This window comes from Rhinoderma darwinii, chromosome 4 (genome assembly GCF_050947455.1).
Source record: "Rhinoderma darwinii isolate aRhiDar2 chromosome 4, aRhiDar2.hap1, whole genome shotgun sequence".
NCBI lineage: Eukaryota > Metazoa > Chordata > Amphibia > Anura > Rhinodermatidae > Rhinoderma > Rhinoderma darwinii.
In genome coordinates this window covers 58,220,211-58,236,826 of record NC_134690.1, presented here as the reverse complement: position 1 = coordinate 58,236,826, position 16,616 = coordinate 58,220,211, and the positions used below count along the sequence as shown (strand labels likewise).

At 43.5% G+C, this 16,616-nt stretch overlaps 1 protein-coding gene across 2 annotated transcripts in view; it reads left to right on the top strand.

The window, feature by feature from the left end:
• The window catches only part of RNF144A (ring finger protein 144A), a 109,132-nt gene that overhangs the window by 75,953 nt on the left and 16,563 nt on the right, over positions 1–16,616 (top strand). For both annotated transcript variants that reach the window (XM_075861133.1, XM_075861132.1), the window contains exons 4-7: positions 3,069–3,129; positions 7,653–7,860; positions 8,254–8,401; positions 15,267–15,356. In XM_075861133.1, coding sequence (XP_075717248.1) covers positions 3,069–3,129; positions 7,653–7,860; positions 8,254–8,401; positions 15,267–15,356 — 507 coding nt within the window. The remainder of the gene's footprint in view (positions 1–3,068; positions 3,130–7,652; positions 7,861–8,253; positions 8,402–15,266; positions 15,357–16,616) is intronic.

The following is a 16,616-nucleotide window of genomic DNA, read 5'->3' as shown; positions in this document are numbered from 1 at the left end:
TGTTCTCAGAGAGAAAGCCACTACCTGACTCATCTGTCTGCTTATCTGATAACGAACAAAAGAATCGGGCATATTGAATTTTTAACATGCCAGACCCTCCTCTCCCCCAACATCTTCTGCTGGGGGATAGTTGGGACGCCGCCATACATGTTAGTTGGTCGTCCAGTCCCGCCGAAATCAGCAGGTTCAGCCAGCATTAATATTATGTGTATGGTCAGTCTCACTGTAGACTCCATTTCTTAATCTAGAAAGAGCAATTTTATTTTTTTTTCATAAATGTTAAAGTTGTATATGGTCCAGGCTCTGGGATGCAATGTTGGCACACATTGGCATGGCATTCTGATGATGTCCATATCCAGAGACATAACTTGAAGCTCTTGGGCCCCAATACAAACTCTACCTACCATGTTCTATTTATAATAATGGATCTTCTAATATGTCATAGGGCACTTCGGGCCCCCCAGGCATCAGGGAATGGGTGCGACTGCTATCTCTACACCTCCTATAGCTCGCATCTGCCCATATCCATAACATTGTATCTCACCTGTCTGAACATAGACAGTGCACAATGTGGCCATAGACCAGAAACAGTTGGAGGACTCGTGCATTAACAGGTGAGTTGCCAGATCGCACAGCACCAGCAATGGGTTAAAGATGGCGTAATGCCACTGTTCAGCTCAGGCCTAATGCACCCAAAATAAGCAGAAGAGTAAATATTTTATGACTGTTTTCTTTAGGTCCCATGCACATGGCAGGCTATTGCATGGAGCATGTACAGCAGCACACGAAGTTCAGCGACTCATGCTACGTTGCCGCTGCATGGTGTCTCTTAAAGGCATCGAATTATGGAGATAAGTTTCTAGAAGAGAATACCTCCATAACAAGGCATTCAGTCTAGCACGTTTTTTAAAATATGACAGAAAAATACTGTATGAAATCAGTACCTGGTGTCTTAATATCCTTGTGTGCATGAGGTCATACTGTTTTTCCTCTGCAGCATGCTGCTACAGGAAGGTGGATCCATTTCTTTTTAAAGGAAATGTATCACCTATATATTTTTTCACAATTAAAACCAGATAGAGAAACATAATGTTTTTATTTTTTAATTGTGGATTTTTTAAATTTTATTTTCTGTACATGATTATGGGGGCAGCCATCTTGCCTGATCTGCTGTTAACGGTATTTAGAGAAATGCTTTACAGCAGCCACATGGACCATAGGAAACAATAGTCTGGAGCCAACGCATTGTCTTCTAGGCATGATCTGTGACCTGTGCAGAGGTCATTGTGCAGGGAGGGGAGGAGGGGAGTTGTGTCCATCACCTATTGTCAACGGTGGATCCTGTGTTATCTATATAGAGGCACAAAAAGCAAAGGCCATACTCGATACAAGGGCAGGTTTAAACTTTCCATCAGGATGCAGACAAGCCACAATTGCTATATATGGTGAGATCCCACAGGTGCAAAATACTGATAAAAAGTCACTCTCACGCCTACTATTCACGAGGGGGGTGGCTGCTTAGTATTATCACTCCACACAAATAAGGCTTCCACAAGTATCCCAGTCGCACAATAACTTGTAGTGCACCATGCTGGCTTACAGCCAATTATTTACGCCCATAGTATTCCATCAGGCGGGCTGCCCAGCACATAGCAGGTGCGCCACACTAAGCGCTGACAAACTGTTCTCCACCAGCATTACAAGGCATGGCTGCATCATGAAAAATTTACCAATGATGAACATGAGGTATTAGTTGATATTTTGGCCAAAATACACAAGCTCGCAACCCACGTCAAGGGTCCTCACCATCTTGCGAGTCCCTACACTAGAACTCTTCGCTCTCTATATTTAAACACAACAAAAAAAGGGGACATATATTTACTACAAACGCACAAAAAGCAAAGGCCATACTCACTCTATATAGAGGTGCTTTCTTTCATTCTACTCCTGCCTCTTATGATAATGAGACGACTGCTGAAAAGTGATCTCTACAGAACAGGAAGGGTCAGTCTATTGTGAGGCTCAGTGGCCAGAGAGAAAACTGCAAGATTTTAGGATAATTTTTATAATATAGATAATGACATAGAAAATAAAAATAAAAACTCTTAGGCTTAATTCACACAACCGTGTCCGGTTCGTGATATTTGGTTTGCATGTCGGACACATTTCCCAGACCGAACTCAGTGCAGGAAGCCAGGCTCCTATCATCATAGTTATGTATGACGCTAGGTGTCCCTGCCTCCTCGTGTAAATACTGTTCTGTGCTAAAAACATGATTACAGTACGGGATAGTTTTCCCGCAGAGAGGCAGGGACTCCTGGCATCGTACATAACTATGATGCTAGCAGCGTTCCTCCCTGCACTGTGTTTGGTCCAGGAAATACTGCCGACATGCGGAACGTATATCAAGGACCGAACACACTCGTGTGAGTTAGGACTTAGGCCTCATGCAAATGAACATGTTTTTGCGTCCGCAATTCACCCAAATCTGCTGGTGAATTGCGGACCCATTCATTGCTATGGCACCATGCACACGACTGTGGTTTTCACGGTTCCTTCCCGGACCGCAAATATGAGCCGCAGAAACTCAGGAAATGTCTTCTTACGGCCCGCAAATTCGCTACACACTTGCCCATAGAAGTCAATGGGCACGTGGAAACTGCAGATACACCTCTTGTGACATCCGTAATTTGCAATTTGCGGAAATGTTGCTAAGTGACGACCAGAAGTCAGCATGATTGTTTTCCTTTCACTTTTTATATATGACCCGCATTTTGTGGATGACACATGGATGCACTACGGATGACCTTTCATTCGCAAAATAAGGACTACGGTCCAGGAATTTGCGGACCAGAAAAACACTACGATTGTGTGCGTGAGTCCTTAAAAAATATGTTTAAAATAACTTGCTTTAAACAATAGGTCATTTTTTGGATGACACATTCCCTTTAAGCAGAAATAATATGGGTACTAATGCAGATGCCCAGATTTCTTGCCTAATTGTATTAGATGGAGTCATATCTATTCACCGTTAATTTATATTATGTATTTTATTCTTTTTTTAACAGATTGAATTCATGGTTGCAGCTGAAATAATGCAGAGGTACAAGAAATTGCAATTTGAAAAAGGTAAATTATATTTATTTTATGAAAAATACTTTACTTAAAACAAAGTTTTCACCTGGACTGGCAAAAATACTGCAAGTGCTGCTTGTACATACAGTAAGTGGCCCGAATATACACTGTATCAGGAACAGCGTGATCAGAATCACTGGACCCAATAACTGGCAGCTCAAGACACTACCCAAAGTCAATGCTCTATTCCATTGGTTCCCAACCCACCTGCGTCTCTCGAGCTGCTGTGGTCTCCACATAGCATGACCTGCTGGGAGTTGTAGTTTTGCAATAGCTGGAGAATCGCAGGTTGAAGACCTTTGCTCTATGCATTGTGGGTCTTGATGTGTTCTAACTGTAGTTTTAAAGATATTTTACATTTGTCACTTTACTTTAAACTACTGGGTACCTTGCAAATGGCAGCAAGAAAGTGGCAGTGAGCATTGGCATGGCCTGTGCTTGCCCACAATGCTAAGTACTAAATGGCATGCTTGGACCCATAATGCACCGTTCCCCGTCTTCTGAAGAATCCCAGCTTTTGGACCAGAACATGTTGCACAATAATTACTAAAGCAAGGAAGCCATGAATAATTTAGGCCGTGTTCCCTCACAGGAGGCTTTCTATTATTGTCTTTCCAGCTTGACTCAGATCAAAGATTAGGAAATCAAAAGCATCTAAACCTATCTCCTTAATTACCAGCCGGGTCTTCAGATTCTGCTAGCCGGTCCTTTCATCTTCGTGTTGAAAAGAAGTAATTGATTTAGTACCAAACCTTTCAGGGAATAATATGATCTTGAGCTAAATAGCATTGTTTCAAAGGTTAATTCATTTATGTGAGAACTCTCGTATTTTCCAGAAATGACGTTCATGGAATATTTTCTCAAGTAGATAGAACCAATCCGAATGATAATCTTTATGCTCATGCATCTTTGTAATCTTTATGCTCATGCATACCCATATACTGCTATGGGCCCTAAAGGTGGTCATACACCTTCAATTGCTGTCAGCCGAACGAACATTCCTCTGGACTTCCCCATACACATGCACGCTCTTTCGTTCGCATGTGTTCTAAACTGGGGAGAATAAGCTGCTGCCACCACTGGCGGTGGCTTATCTCCCTTGAGAATAAAGGATCGGCGTTTTGAAATTCAACATGCCGGTTCTTTTTTTTTCCCCGAACATGTGCCAGAACAAATGCCAGTCGAAAATATATTGTCCCCATACACATTAGATTATTGTTGGCTGAATTTATTTTGGTGGGATTGGTTGATATCTAATGTGTATGGAGGCCTATCAACTTTCCCTGACAGATGATGAATGTGCATTCAGCTATTGAAAGTGTATGGCCACCTTAATACACATTAGTCGACCGGTTCGACGTAAGCCCAATGTGTATGGCCACCTCTACTGTAACTCCTTGGGTCTTTGATTTTATAAAAAAACGTGGTATAAGGTCTTTTCTCACAGACTCCTTCAGACACATTGCCTTCAAATGTCATTAGATGGAGGTTTTCTCCCTAGAAGATTTGTGTCTATGGGGTAATACAATTCCTCTCGGAGGCACCAGACAGTGGACATGTAGTGCCTACTTGTGTGTAATACAGACCTGCATGGGCTCCATGTGCAGGGTCAATGAATGGCCATATTGTCTTCCTATGAAGAAGGTACAGAATTTGAAACCAATGTTATTCTCTGCATATGTTCATATATTTTTGTGCACACACGGCATATTTTTTATTACACAGCATGTTTCATCGGGTGCCGTTTTGCACAGGGTGTTTAACATAAAAGCACTGTTTTAAGTGATTCTAGGACTAAATTTGGCGCAATATTGTGCATGAGGGAAACTTTTTACAGACCGAAATTCACACGCAAGTGTGAACAAGAACTTACACTTTATTTGTAGGTACAAGCCGCATAGTAGCCTATTTTTGGGGAGTTGTGTTAGGAGGTTTATCATAAATCCAAATCACAACACAGTTCCTCTCTCGACGATCAAAACCTGGGGACAGAAGGGTTAAAGGGGTTATCTGGTTCAGAAAACTCAGTTTTCAAATTCTGTAGTCCCTAATTTGGGACCTCCATCATTTAGCTAAATTGGAGACATAGAGCGTCTTTCTCTCTGGAGGGTTCAACATGTCCATGCATTAAATGGACAGGCCATTGAGTTCAATGGGCACCATGTAATGCTTTGTTTTCCATATAGTGGTACTGCAGGGGAATTGAACACTTGCTACCAGATTCTTCTGCAGATCACAGCAGATCGCTGGGGACTCCCCAATGGGACACTGTGATCAACTTGTCTTCGGGAAGCCTTTCGAATAAAATGAGATTATCCAAAGGGGACAACCCCTGTAAGGCATGCACAACATTATGGATAAGTAAACCAATTAAGCTATATGTATATTATTGCGGACTGTGAAGACTTTGTTGAGGGATGTTAAATAACAAGCTTTTACAACTACAGGAGGACCTGAGTGGAGGACTCCTCCATTAGCTAAGCAGACACTAGACCAGGGGTCTCAAACTCGGCCGGGTAAGTGGGCCGCATATAGAAAAAATGGGAAGTTGATGGGCCGCATTACTTTCAAATTTGATACAATACAAAATTATTGTTAATCAATTAGTTATTTGAACTACTATAACACTATATTACTAGAATAATAATACTACATTACTATAATAATAGCGCTAGGTTTAAAATTTGAGATATTTCTCCACGTGATTATTTCAACAATCCAGCTTTCCAGTTTAAGTGTCGCTAAATGCAGTCCGGCGGCTCAGTTAGCACACATGTCAAGATTGGGCAGCCCCTTTTTAGATAGTGCCGCAGTGCCCTCTGTGGATGCTGCCTCAGTGCCCTTTGTGGATAATGCAACACACCCCTAGATAAGGCCACAGTGCCCTCTGTAGATAAGGCCACAGTGCCCTCTGTAGATAAGGCCACAGTGCCCTCTGTAGATAAGGCCACAGTGCCCTCTGTAGATAAGGCCACAGTGCCCTCTGTAGATAAGGCCACAGTGACCTCTGTAGATAATGCAACACACCCCTAGATAATGCCAGTGTCCTCTTCAGATACTGTCACACACCCACTTGTAGATAACGCCACAGTGCCCTCTGTAGAGGCTGCCCCAGTGCCCTCTGTAGAGGCTGCCCCAGTGATGTCAGGGGCTTGCCCAGAGCTGGAGTCCCAGGCAGAGTGCTAGTAGGCTCTTCCTGGAACTCCAGCTGTGCACCTGACATCACTGGGACTCCTGCTCTGGGGAATCATTGTCGATGTATGAACAGCGATGTCAGAGGCTTCCCCAGAGTCCCGGAGCAGAGCCGATAATAGCGCTCTGCCCGGGACTCCGCTCTGGGGAAGACCCTGACACACTGTCCATATATGGGCAGCGATGTCAGGGAATTCCACACAGTCCCGGAGCAGAGCCGACACCAGCGCTCTGCTCGGGACTCCGGCTCTGGGAAAGCCCCAGACATCGCTGTTCATATGTGGACAGCGATGTCAGGGAATTCCACAGAGTCCAGGAGCAGAGCCGACACCAGCGCTCTGCTCCGCTCTGGGCAAGACCCTGACACACTGTCCATATATGGGCAGCGATGTCAGGGAATTCCACAGAGTCCCGGAGCAGAGCCGACACCAGCGCTCTGCTCGGGACTCCGGCTCTGGGGAAGCCCCAGACATCGCTGTTCATATGTGGACAGCGATGTCAGGGAATTCCACAGAGTCCAGGAGCAGAGCCGACACCAGCGCTCTGCTCCGCTCTGGGCAAGACCCTGACACACTGTCCATATATGGGCAGCGATGTCAGGGAATTCCACAGAGTCCCGGAGCAGAGCCGACACCAGCGCTCTGCTCGGGACTCCGGCTCTGGGGAAGCCCCAGACATCGCTGTTCATATGTGGACAGCGATGTCAGGGAATTCCACAGAGTCCAGGAGCAGAGCCGACACCAGCGCTCTGCTCCGCTCTGGGCAAGACCCTGACACACTGTCCATATATGGGCAGCGATGTCAGGGAATTCCACAGAGTCCCGGAGCAGAGCCGACACCAGCGCTCTGCTCGGGACTCCGGCTCTGGGGAAGCCCCAGACATCGCTGTTCATATGTGGACAGCGATGTCAGGGAATTCCACAGAGTCCAGGAGCAGAACGACACCAGCGCTCTGCTCCGCTCTGGACAAAACCCTGACACACTGTCCATATATGGGCAGCGATGTCAGGGAATTCCACAGAGTCCCGGAGCAGAGCCGACACCAGCGCTCTTCTCGGGACTCCGACTCTGGGGAAGCCCCAGACATCGCTGTTCATATGTGGACAGCGATGTCAGGGAATTCCAGAGTCTCTGAGAAAAGCCGATACTAGCGGCTCTGTGTCCCGCGGGCCGCAGATGACAGCCCCAGGGGCCGCATGCGGCCCGCGGGCCGCGTGCTTGAGACCCCTGCACTAGACGTTATGATATCTTTTATATACATTAAATATTTGAATATTTTGAGGGCGATATATAACGTTCGGATGTTTTTATATTTTTTCTTTTAGAAATCCTTTTGGATCCATGTAGGACTTGGTGTCCATCTTCATCCTGCCAAGCAGTATGCAAATTACAGGAGAAAGGGCCCCAAAATCCACAGCTGGTACAGTGCACATCATGTGATATAGAGTTCTGCTCATCATGCAAGGCCAACTGGCACCCAGGACAAGGATGTCAAGAAAATATGCCAATCACTTTTCTCCCCGGAGAGTCAAGGTACAGCAGGATGCCAGAGAGAGTAGCACAAGAATGAAAAGTGTGAACTGGAGCATGTAAACTAATTTAATTACAGTTAATTCTATCTATCTATCTATCTATCTATCTATCTATCTATCTATCTATCTATCTATCTATCTATCTATCTATCTATCTATCTATCTATCTATCTATCTATCTATCTATCTATCTATCATCTATCTATCTATCTCATATTTATCTGTCTATCTCTAATAATATCTTTATGTTTCTGCAGGCGGACGCTCCTTCATTTATATTGTCAGTTTGTTGTTAAACTAAACATTATGCTAACACAATCTACTTATTCATCTATCAATAAATCCCTAACAAAGAATTATATCATTTATAATTCAAATTTTTATGTCTTTTCAGCTCTTCATTAAAAATGGTAGAAGATGATGTTCCGATCAAACGTTGTCCTAAATGTAAAGTCTTCATAGAAAGAGACGAAGGCTGCGCGCAAATGATGTGTAAAAACTGCAAGCACGCGTTCTGCTGGTACTGCCTAGAGTCACTCGATGTGAGTATACCATCTATGTTCTAAATTAGTTGTCACAGGATCCTTGTTCCTCCGATAGTGTACTCCATAAGACTATGGCCCGATGGTTGCATTTGATCGCTCACAAGTTGCAAGGTTTCCACGAATTGCTCGTAACCTTAATGATTCCACGGGGAAGTTATGCGTCATGTCGAAATTCTTACAACCGCCTACAAACTTTTCCTGCATATTAAGATATTGAGGTGTCGCATGAGTTGCAGTATTGCCACAATTTTACTGCAACGTGCATGCAACTAGATATCGCCACCCATGGACAGTGGATCTTAAAGAAGACCTACGTATTGATTCTGAGTAAAACATAAAAAAGTGACAGTAGAGAAAAATCTAAGAATTATTTCAGGTACATATCATTAGCAGTACAGAGGATTTCCCTCAGTAGTACAGGACACAGTTATTACATTTTTGCCAGCAAAGTAAGGTCAATATCTCCTGAGATTATCTTCTTCTCTGGGAACCAACTGTGAAAGAAGGGGGTAGCTGATTCTTTACAACATTTGAATGGTAAAATGGAGCCTTGTGCCCAGATCTGGTCAGGATTTAGGGTGAGCGAATCAATTTGCCTACTTCGGTGTTTTGTCGATTTGCTGCTCCATAGAATACAATGTGAGAGTCAATTCCCCAATTTTTCTCATAAATTCTCTAAAATTGAATCACAAATCTGGTGAATTAAAAGGGTTTTTTCCATCAGGGACATTTATGACATATCCACAGGGTATGAAGCAAAGTAAAGGATTTTGAAGCAGCACAAATCCCGAGTCTGGTGCGGTGCACGCTGTCAAGCCAGGCAAACCCACTCCGGCATGATTTAAAATTCCAAGAAAGATAGTAGAAAAACAGCACACGTCTCCAGATAATCAAAGTGGTTTTATTGTCAGAACATCCACGACAAACAGGCAACGTTTCGACCCATAGTGATTGTGGGGTCTTTGTCAAGCTTTTTTCATCTTACATGCTCGGAAATCACAAGCATCAGCGTAAACACTTAAGGGTAGAGTAGGGTTTAGGGGACCTCATTTTAGAGATAGGTGCGGGTCCCAGAGCTGGGACCCATATCTATCTGACATTTATGACATATCCTGTGGATATGTCATAAATGTCCCTGATGGGAAAACCCCTTTAATACCCCAATGCATCGTTATGTATGACACATCAAAAAAACAGAAATCAGACGACAAAATTGGCACACCTCTAGCCAGGACCTTGAATTGCATACACACAGTGCCCGCAACAGTCACACACTGAGGAGAAAGCTGTGACAGGATTTACCTCTGCTGCTGCTTCCCCATAGCCCCCTCCTCCATAATACACAGTAATCCATCTTACATTGCTGCTAATATAATTACATCCAGCATGAAGTAAGATAGCAGCAGAGATCTTCACTGGGTACACATTGTAAGGCTACAGGCATTCCTCACTAACCAGCAGCCGCGACTGCAAGACTGAGGCCTTGCCGGCATCTCCTTCCCCTGAGACGCCGGCACACACTGCTCTCTCCTCCGGCCGAAGGCCGTAGGGTGTGCACACTCGCTTAAAAGGCCAATGCGCGCACCATTAATTTCATCCCAAACCAATCCCAGCACACCCGGGACTTTAAAAGGAACTCTGCCCACTTCCTCATTGTCTGAGCAATGTTGTGTCTAACCCTGTGTTGGTCTACAAAGGTTCCCAAGTGTTACCCTGTATCCTGTATCCCATCTCCATTGTCTGTGCCAGGTCCAGAGTCCAGTATTCGTGTCCGGTGTTCGTGCCAAGTCCAGTGTCCAAGACGAGTTCAGTATCCGTGTCCTGTATCCGAGACTAGTCCTGTTGTCCAGCACAAGCCTACGTCTGATAGTCCGGCACAAGCCAGCTTTCCGATCATTCAGCACAAGCCTGCTTCCGATCATCCGGCACATACCTGCTTCCGATTATGCAGCACAAACCAGCTTCCGATAGTCCAGCACAAGCCAAGCTTCCAATAGTCCGGCACAAGTCTTCTACCCAGGTACTCTGGTCCTAAAGACTATCATTGACTCTCGTTTGGCCAGCTGCTACTCCCCTACGCGGAGCGGCCTAGTGGGTCCACATACCCCACAGTCATGACAGTTTGCTCAGGCCATGGATCCCGCTGGTCAATCCAAGACGTCGTTCCAACTAATGCAAGCAGACATGCGTGACTTCCGAGCACGACAGGATCAGCTTCTACAAGCGGTTGATTCTATTGTCACACGCTTTGATCTTGCTTCTGATACTGCTCCATCTACTCCACTACCCACCATCATTCCAGTAAGTTCTGGGTCCAGAGTTTTGTTGCCACCTCCACTTCGTTACAATGGAGATGCAAGAACCTGTAGAGGCTTTATCAACCAGTGCAAGATCTACTTCTAGTTGCACGCACATCTCTCCCCCCTCTGATCTGACCAAGGTTGCCTTTATTGTCTCCCTGCTCTCTGGCATGGGTGAACCCTATCTGGAAACGTGAGGGGCCAGAATCTTCCAACCTGCAATTATTCATGGAGTCTTTTCGTACAGTGTTTGAAGAACCGGGCCAATAGTCTTCTGCAGCTGCTTCGCTTCTGACTCTCCATCAAGGGGAATCAACGGTAGGAGAATACGGTAGAAGTTCCGTAATTTGACAGTAGAGCTTGCCTGGAATAATGAGTCCTTGGTGGCAACCTTCTGGCTAGGATTAACTCCTCAAATAAAAGATGAGCTGGCGGCTCGTGATCTCCCATCTACCTTGGATGCCCTAATTCTTCTGGCTAGATGGATCGACATGAGTTTCCAAGAGCGCGCCTCGGAAGTTTGTAGGGAAAAAAGGTCCTACAGACTGACGCCTAAGTTCCAGAGACCCCTGCTACATCCTTCGGTTGTTGTCCCTGATGAGCCAATGCAGGTGGACAGACTCAGACTGTCTGACCAGGAGCAGCAGCGCATACATTCAGCAGGACTATATTTGTACTGTGGCCATAAGGGTCTTTTTGTGCGTCAATGTCCCCAGAAGCCGGGAAACTTTGCAAAATTCTCTCCCAAATTATCGATTCCTGTGACAATCTCCTCTGGTGAACAATCACACTCGGTTTCCGCTTATCTAGATTCTAGAGTGGATGCAAATTTCATCCAACAGGCCTTAGTAGACCGTCTCCACTTGCCCAAGACTCTTCTGGAGAAACTTCTAGCAGTTGCTTCAGTGGATGGTCAACCTCTGCCAGAACCAATTCTTTCCATTACTGAACCTCTGAAGTTGCAAGTGGTAGTTCTTTACTCAGAACAAATAGCTTTTTATGTTCTGACAAAAGCTATTAACCCTATCCTGCTGGGACTACCATGGCTTCGCCAACACGCTCCTGCCCTTGACTGGAATTCCGGAGGTACTCCAGTGGGGATCCCGATGTCTTCACCGCTGCCTGTCTCAGTTTTGCCCTGTCCAGTCCCCGATACCTCAGTCACGGTCTGGTCGGCCTATTTTGCAGATGTCTTCAGTAAGAAGGAGGCCAAGGTCCTTCCTCTCCATCGTCCTTACTATTGTCCAATCGAATTCCTCCCTGAAGCTTCACCTCCTCGTGGACGGGTTTATCCTCTCTCCTTGCCTGAACCCAAGCCATGTCGGCATACGTCAAGGAGTACCTCGAGAGGAGTTTTATCAGGAAGTCCACTTCTCCAGCCGGATTCTTCTTCGTAGAAAAGAAAGATTGATCTCTCTGGCCATGTATAGACTACCGTGGTTTAAACCAAATCACTGTCAAGACCAAATACCCCTTGCCGCTAATCTTTGAGCTCTTCTACAGAATTAAAGGGGCCAAGATTTTCACAAAGCTGGATCTATGTGGGGCTTATAACTTGATCCGTACCTGCAAAGGGAAAACTGCATTCAACACCCAAGACTGTCACTATGAATATCTTGTGATGCCCTTTGGATTGTATAACGCTCCAGCTGTGTTCCATGAATTTGTAAACTACATGTTCTGGGATCTACTGTATGTCTGTGTGGTGGTTTATCTGAACGACATATTGATTTATACCAGATCTGAGGACTCACTGGAAGCATGTTCACCAAGTCCTGTCGTGGTTAAGGGGGAATAGTCTCTACGCTAAACTTGAAAAGTGTGTATTCGAAAATAAATCTTTGCCCTTTCTGGGCTACATCATTTCAGATCATAGACTAAAGATGGATCCGGAGAAAGTGAAGTCCGTCTTAGAATGGCCATGTCCCCAAGGTCTCCGTGCCATACAGAGATTTCTTGGTCTTGCAAATTTCTATCGCCAGTTCATCCTAAACTTCTCTTCACTTACCGCTCCTATCTCTGCTCTCACCAAGAAGGGAGTAAACACTAAGGTCTGGCATTTGCCAATCTCAAGAGGGCTTTTACGTCTGCTCCCGTACAATTCTCGTTGGAGGTTGACGCTTCTCCCATTGGTGCTGGAGCACTTCTCTTTCAAAGAAACTCCAAGGGTAAGGCGGTATCCTGTGGCTTGTTCTCAAAATTCTTCTCTCCTGCAGAACGAAACTACTCCATTGGGGATCGTACGTTACTAGCTGTCAAATTGGCCTTAGAAGAGTGGAGGCATGTGCTAGAGGGGGCTGCTCACCCTATTATCATCTACACCGATCAGAAGAACCTCACTTATTTACAATATATACAACGACTGAACCCTCGTCAAGCCAGATGGTCGCTGATCTTTGCCAGATTCCAGTTCCTACTTCATTTCCATCCTGCTCGTAAAAATATAAAGGCCGATGCATTGTCCCGGTTGATTGAGACGGATGACTCAGAAGAGGATCCTCAATATATTATTGACCCATTTAAGATTATTTCTGTTAACTCTCTGCAGATTAAAGACATTCCTCCTGGAAAAAAATTTGTCCGTCCTACTGACCGGAAGAAAATTCTCCTCTGGTGTCATAATTCCAAGTTGGCAGGGCACTCTGGCATCCGTAAGACTCGGGACTTTATTTCTCTTCACTACTGGTGGCCCACGCTGCCCAAGGATGTTGTGGACTATGTCTCTTCTGTGCCCAAAACAAAGCTACCCATTCCAAGCCTGCGGGTCTACTCCAACCTCTGCCTGTTCCTGATTGTCCCTGGCAACATATTGCCATGGATTTTATTACTTATCCTCCTCCATCTGCTGATTGTACCACTGTCTGGGTCATGGTAGATCGTTTTTTTAGGTCGGCACATTTTGTTCCTCTGTCTGGCCTTCCCTCAGCTCCTTGCCTGGCAAATATGTTTGTTCAATATATTTTTTGTCTTCACGGACTGCTCCTCCATTTCGCGTCTGATCGGAGTGTACAATTCATGTCTAAGTTCCGGAGAGCCCTGTGTAAACTTTTAGATGTGAAATTGGACTTTTCTTCTCCAAATCATCCACAATCCAACGGCCAAGTTGAAAGGATTAATCAAGTGCTAGATAATTATTTTTGCCATCTTATATCTGTTCAACACGACAATTAAGTGTAGCTTTCTTTTTGCATGTATGTGTCACCAAATGTTTGTATGTGTGTATGTTTATTGTTGTTTGTGTGTGTGTGTGTGTGTGTGTGTGTGTGTGTGTGTGTATGTATATATATATATATATATATATCTGCATCTCTTTTTATATGTTTGTTTTTATATTTATATATCTTTCTGTTTCTCTGTATATGTTTGTCTGTATAAAAATCTTTCTGTCTGTGTCTCTGTTAAAACTTGTGCATGTATGTATTATGTGTATGTCTCTATTTGTGTACTGTATGTATGTATAACAAAAGAAACAGAATATCCTTTTGAATAACCCAAAAGATGCAATTATTATTGCACGGTGCCGTCCAATATAATGATATAGCAAAAAAAGAAAAAACTATTGAACAAAACCAGCACACTTTGGGTAGAGATTAAGTACAAAATACAAGGTATTTTAACAAAAGTACAAAATTATTTAATTATTTAAAAATATTTGACAGTTATAATAGTTATGGAGTGTATGTATGTCTGTAGATGTATGTGTATATATATATATATATATATATATATGTGTGTGTGTTTGTGTATGCCGTGTGTGTTGTGTATGTTTATGTATGCATGTTTTGTTGTACGTCTGTATGTAAGTCTCTGTGTGTGTGTCGTCTGTGTATGTTTTATATGTGTACATCTCTGTATGTGTGCAGTATGTACAGTATGTATCTGTATACTTTATTGTATGTATGGGTCCTTTTACAGAGTCCGATTTAAGCCGTGAAAACGAGCGCCGATTGACGAGACAGTTTGTGGACCAGCACTTGTTTCCTCCTTACACAAGGAGCAATGATCTGTTACTTATGGGGACGAGCGATCGTTGCTACGATCGTTCATACCCATACATGTCCATCATGTCGGCAGCACATCTCCCTGTTTACAAAGAAACATGTGCTATCGACTAGCGACCACTTTTTTGGCTGTATAAATAGGAAGATCAGCCGATGATTGAACGTTTGCGTGTTCATCAGCTTTTCTTTGCCCTAATTGGAAACAAGTGTACATATGAACGCTTGTTGGCCCGTGTAAAATGGCCTTTGGTGTCCCTCTGTATGTGTGTATTGGTCTCTGTATATATGTGTATGTATGTATGTATGTCTCTCTGTATGTGTTTAAGTGACTCTACCACCCTCTGTATGAAGCTAATAATTGTATGTTGAATACTGCAACAGATAAAAATTTACTACGATCAAAAAGGCAATTCCCCTTCTTTTACATTTGCGGTTCCAGAATATTTTTTCACTGTGCTGCTGTTTGTTGTGATACTGTATTCCCAAATTAAAGATAGACAATTGCAGATACTTTGTGTTTAACTTGATATCTTCTCTAATTGCACTTCTCTGCTTCACCAGGATGATTTTTTGCTTATACATTATGATAAGGGGCCTTGTCGGAACAAGTTAGGTCATTCCAGGGCATCAGTCATATGGCACAGGACACAGGTAGGTGGAAATGTTATGGATGATCCATTAAAAAACTGTTTTGACATCACTGGTAACATGTAGACGTGCACTTGTCAGCATTATAGGGAGCAATAGGGCCCTTATTCACATGGTCAAGCCGTGTGCCAGAACCTGCATTTCATATTTGAGGGTTTAGATGTCAATTTCTATCTAATCACTGCCACCTGGTGGTAAAAAAGCATAACTATGGTCACTAACCTTTCTGATAGTTGGGGAAGATATAAATGACAGATGCCCGATTACCATTATATTGAAAACATGAAATTTACTAAAAACTTGTATGATAATTATAATATAATTCTAAAATGTCCAAAAAAAAGTTTTTTTCTTTGCTCATTTTCTTTTGAGCAGCTGAAAATTTGAGAAATAGCTTGAAACGCCTACATATCTAATCTACAACTATAGTAAACGAAAGAAATTTTTCTCTATTATATATGGTATCTCATAATCCAGCACTTATTTCCAGCAGAAGACATCATGATAATCTGGAATTTCCCAAGACCAAAAACTGCAGAATTAGCAGAGATTAGGAGACTCACTTAATTAAAACGTTGTAGTAGAATATTTTATCTCTAATCCATGTAAGTTTTATATACTTTTCTATGACCAGTCAATAATTTGGAATAACTGATTATCCGGCACCAATCCAGTCTTGTTGACTCCAGATTAAAGAAATGTTTCTGTATTTATGCACATGAAATATTAACCATATCAGGCTAGGAGTGTGCCTAGCTGGAGAGTCTGAGGAAATATGTGAACCAGGTGATGGACAATATACACTGAATGAACACTTTATTAGAGACACCTGCTCTTTTTTAAAAATTGGAGCTTCCCCGTATGGAAATTAGACACGTAACTCCGGAGTGCAGCATAAAATAAAGGGATCAAGTTCTCTGTGGATCAGTTTCAGTGTGAATCCTTATTAGAATGGGAAAATTGAGCGATATACTTCAAACAAGGAATGATCATCGGTGATAAACAAGTCAGGGCCAGTATTAAAAAAAAATGCCAATCTTGTGGCGTATTCTCGTGCAAAGGTGTCGAGAGTAAACCGGGAATGATGTAATTGAGAAGAAACTTTAAGAGAAAGCGGATACTGTCAACAACTCGTCGATGAAAGGGGTCAGAGGGGGATGTCAAGAGTCGTTCTGATGAACACGTGGTGCACAGTCAAGAAAATTGCAGCTGAATACAATGCTGGTGCTCCACCTAACATGTCCGAATGCAGACCTCGTCGTT